The sequence below is a fragment of the Myotis davidii genome, unplaced genomic scaffold (genome assembly GCF_000327345.1).
Source record: "Myotis davidii unplaced genomic scaffold, ASM32734v1 scaffold274, whole genome shotgun sequence".
Classification (NCBI taxonomy): domain Eukaryota; kingdom Metazoa; phylum Chordata; class Mammalia; order Chiroptera; family Vespertilionidae; genus Myotis; species Myotis davidii.
Genome location: NW_006285613.1, coordinates 1,962,032 through 1,963,195, shown reverse-complemented (window position 1 = coordinate 1,963,195; position 1,164 = coordinate 1,962,032). Strand labels below are relative to the sequence as shown.

General features: G+C 66.9%; 1 protein-coding gene across 1 annotated transcript in view; it reads left to right on the top strand.

Moving 5' to 3' along the window:
* Positions 1–1,164, top strand: part of UBE2O (ubiquitin conjugating enzyme E2O) — a 17,793-nt gene that overhangs the window by 9,067 nt on the left and 7,562 nt on the right. The window contains exons 7-9 of the mRNA XM_015559215.1: positions 356–467; positions 587–737; positions 980–1,163. Of these exons, the coding sequence (XP_015414701.1) occupies positions 356–467; positions 587–737; positions 980–1,163 (447 nt within the window). The remainder of the gene's footprint in view (positions 1–355; positions 468–586; positions 738–979; position 1,164) is intronic.

Below are 1,164 nucleotides of genomic sequence, written 5' to 3'. Positions count from 1 at the left end.
GCCGGCGGGGAGGTGGGGGGGACCTGGGGCTGAGCAGCCCGCCCCGTCCTTGCCTGCTCTGAGCGCTGAGCCTGCTGGCCTCGGGACCCTGCTCTCTGAAGGGGCTTGGAGGATAGGGGAACCCAGGCTGAGCAAGGCGGGGAGTGGGGAGTGGCAGGTCCACTGGGCCCTGAAGAGGTGAGGAGGTGACCGGGATCCCAGGGTGGGGCCTTAGTCACAGGTGGGGCCTGCTCTGGGTGTCGTACTGGTGAACACTGAAGCCCGACTCCTGCCCTGGAGGTCAGGTGGGCTCTGGCAGCTGCTTAAAGGGAGAGTGTCAGAGCCTGCTGCCTACGGCCCTGCTCGCTCACCGCTCAGGTGCAGGTTGTGGAACTGAAAGTCACATGGATTACCAAGAGCTTCTGTCCAGGGGGCACGGACAGCGTCAGCCCCCCACCCTCTGTCATCACCCAGGAGAACCTGGGCAGGTGAGCGGCTCCAGCGTGCCTCCCCCTCACAAACCCTGGGGCGGGCCCTGAGCGAGTCTCCGGGCCACAGTGCAGGTGGGGGCCGAGAGCTGTTGGCCCAGCCCCGCCTCTCCCCCCAGGGTGAAGCGTCTTGGGTGCTTTGACCATGCGCAGCGGCAGCTGGGGGAGCGCTGCCTGTTTGTCTTCCCGGCCAAGGTCGAGCTGGCCAAGATCACCTGTGAATGCCCAGAGCAGCGCTGCGCCCAGGGGGAGGGCTCGATGGCCAAGAAGGTATGTCCGCAGGCCGGGCTGGTGGGCATTGAGGAACTGGCCTTGAGCTGTTTCCACAGCCCGGCAGGACGGCCTGTGCTTCAGGTCCTGGGGGGCAGTCCTGGTGACCTTTGCAGGCCACGTAGGAGTACGTCGCTGTCATTCCCCTGACCATGCTGCCTGGGGTCAGCCTGCCGGGGCGTCCCACTCTGCGGGGCAGGGCACGCCAGGCTGGCTACAGCTCCTCCTGCTCTGCCTCGCAGGTGAAGCGCCTGTTGAAGAAGCAGGTCGTGAGGATCATGTCCTGCTCCCCCGACGCCCAGTGCTCCAGGGACCATTCTGCGGAGGAGCCAGGCAAGAGGGGGGGGACCAAAGCCAAGAGTGAAACGGGGTCCGCCAGCCCCGAGGAGACGCCTGACGGGTCCGCCAGCCCCGGGGTGCAGGACGA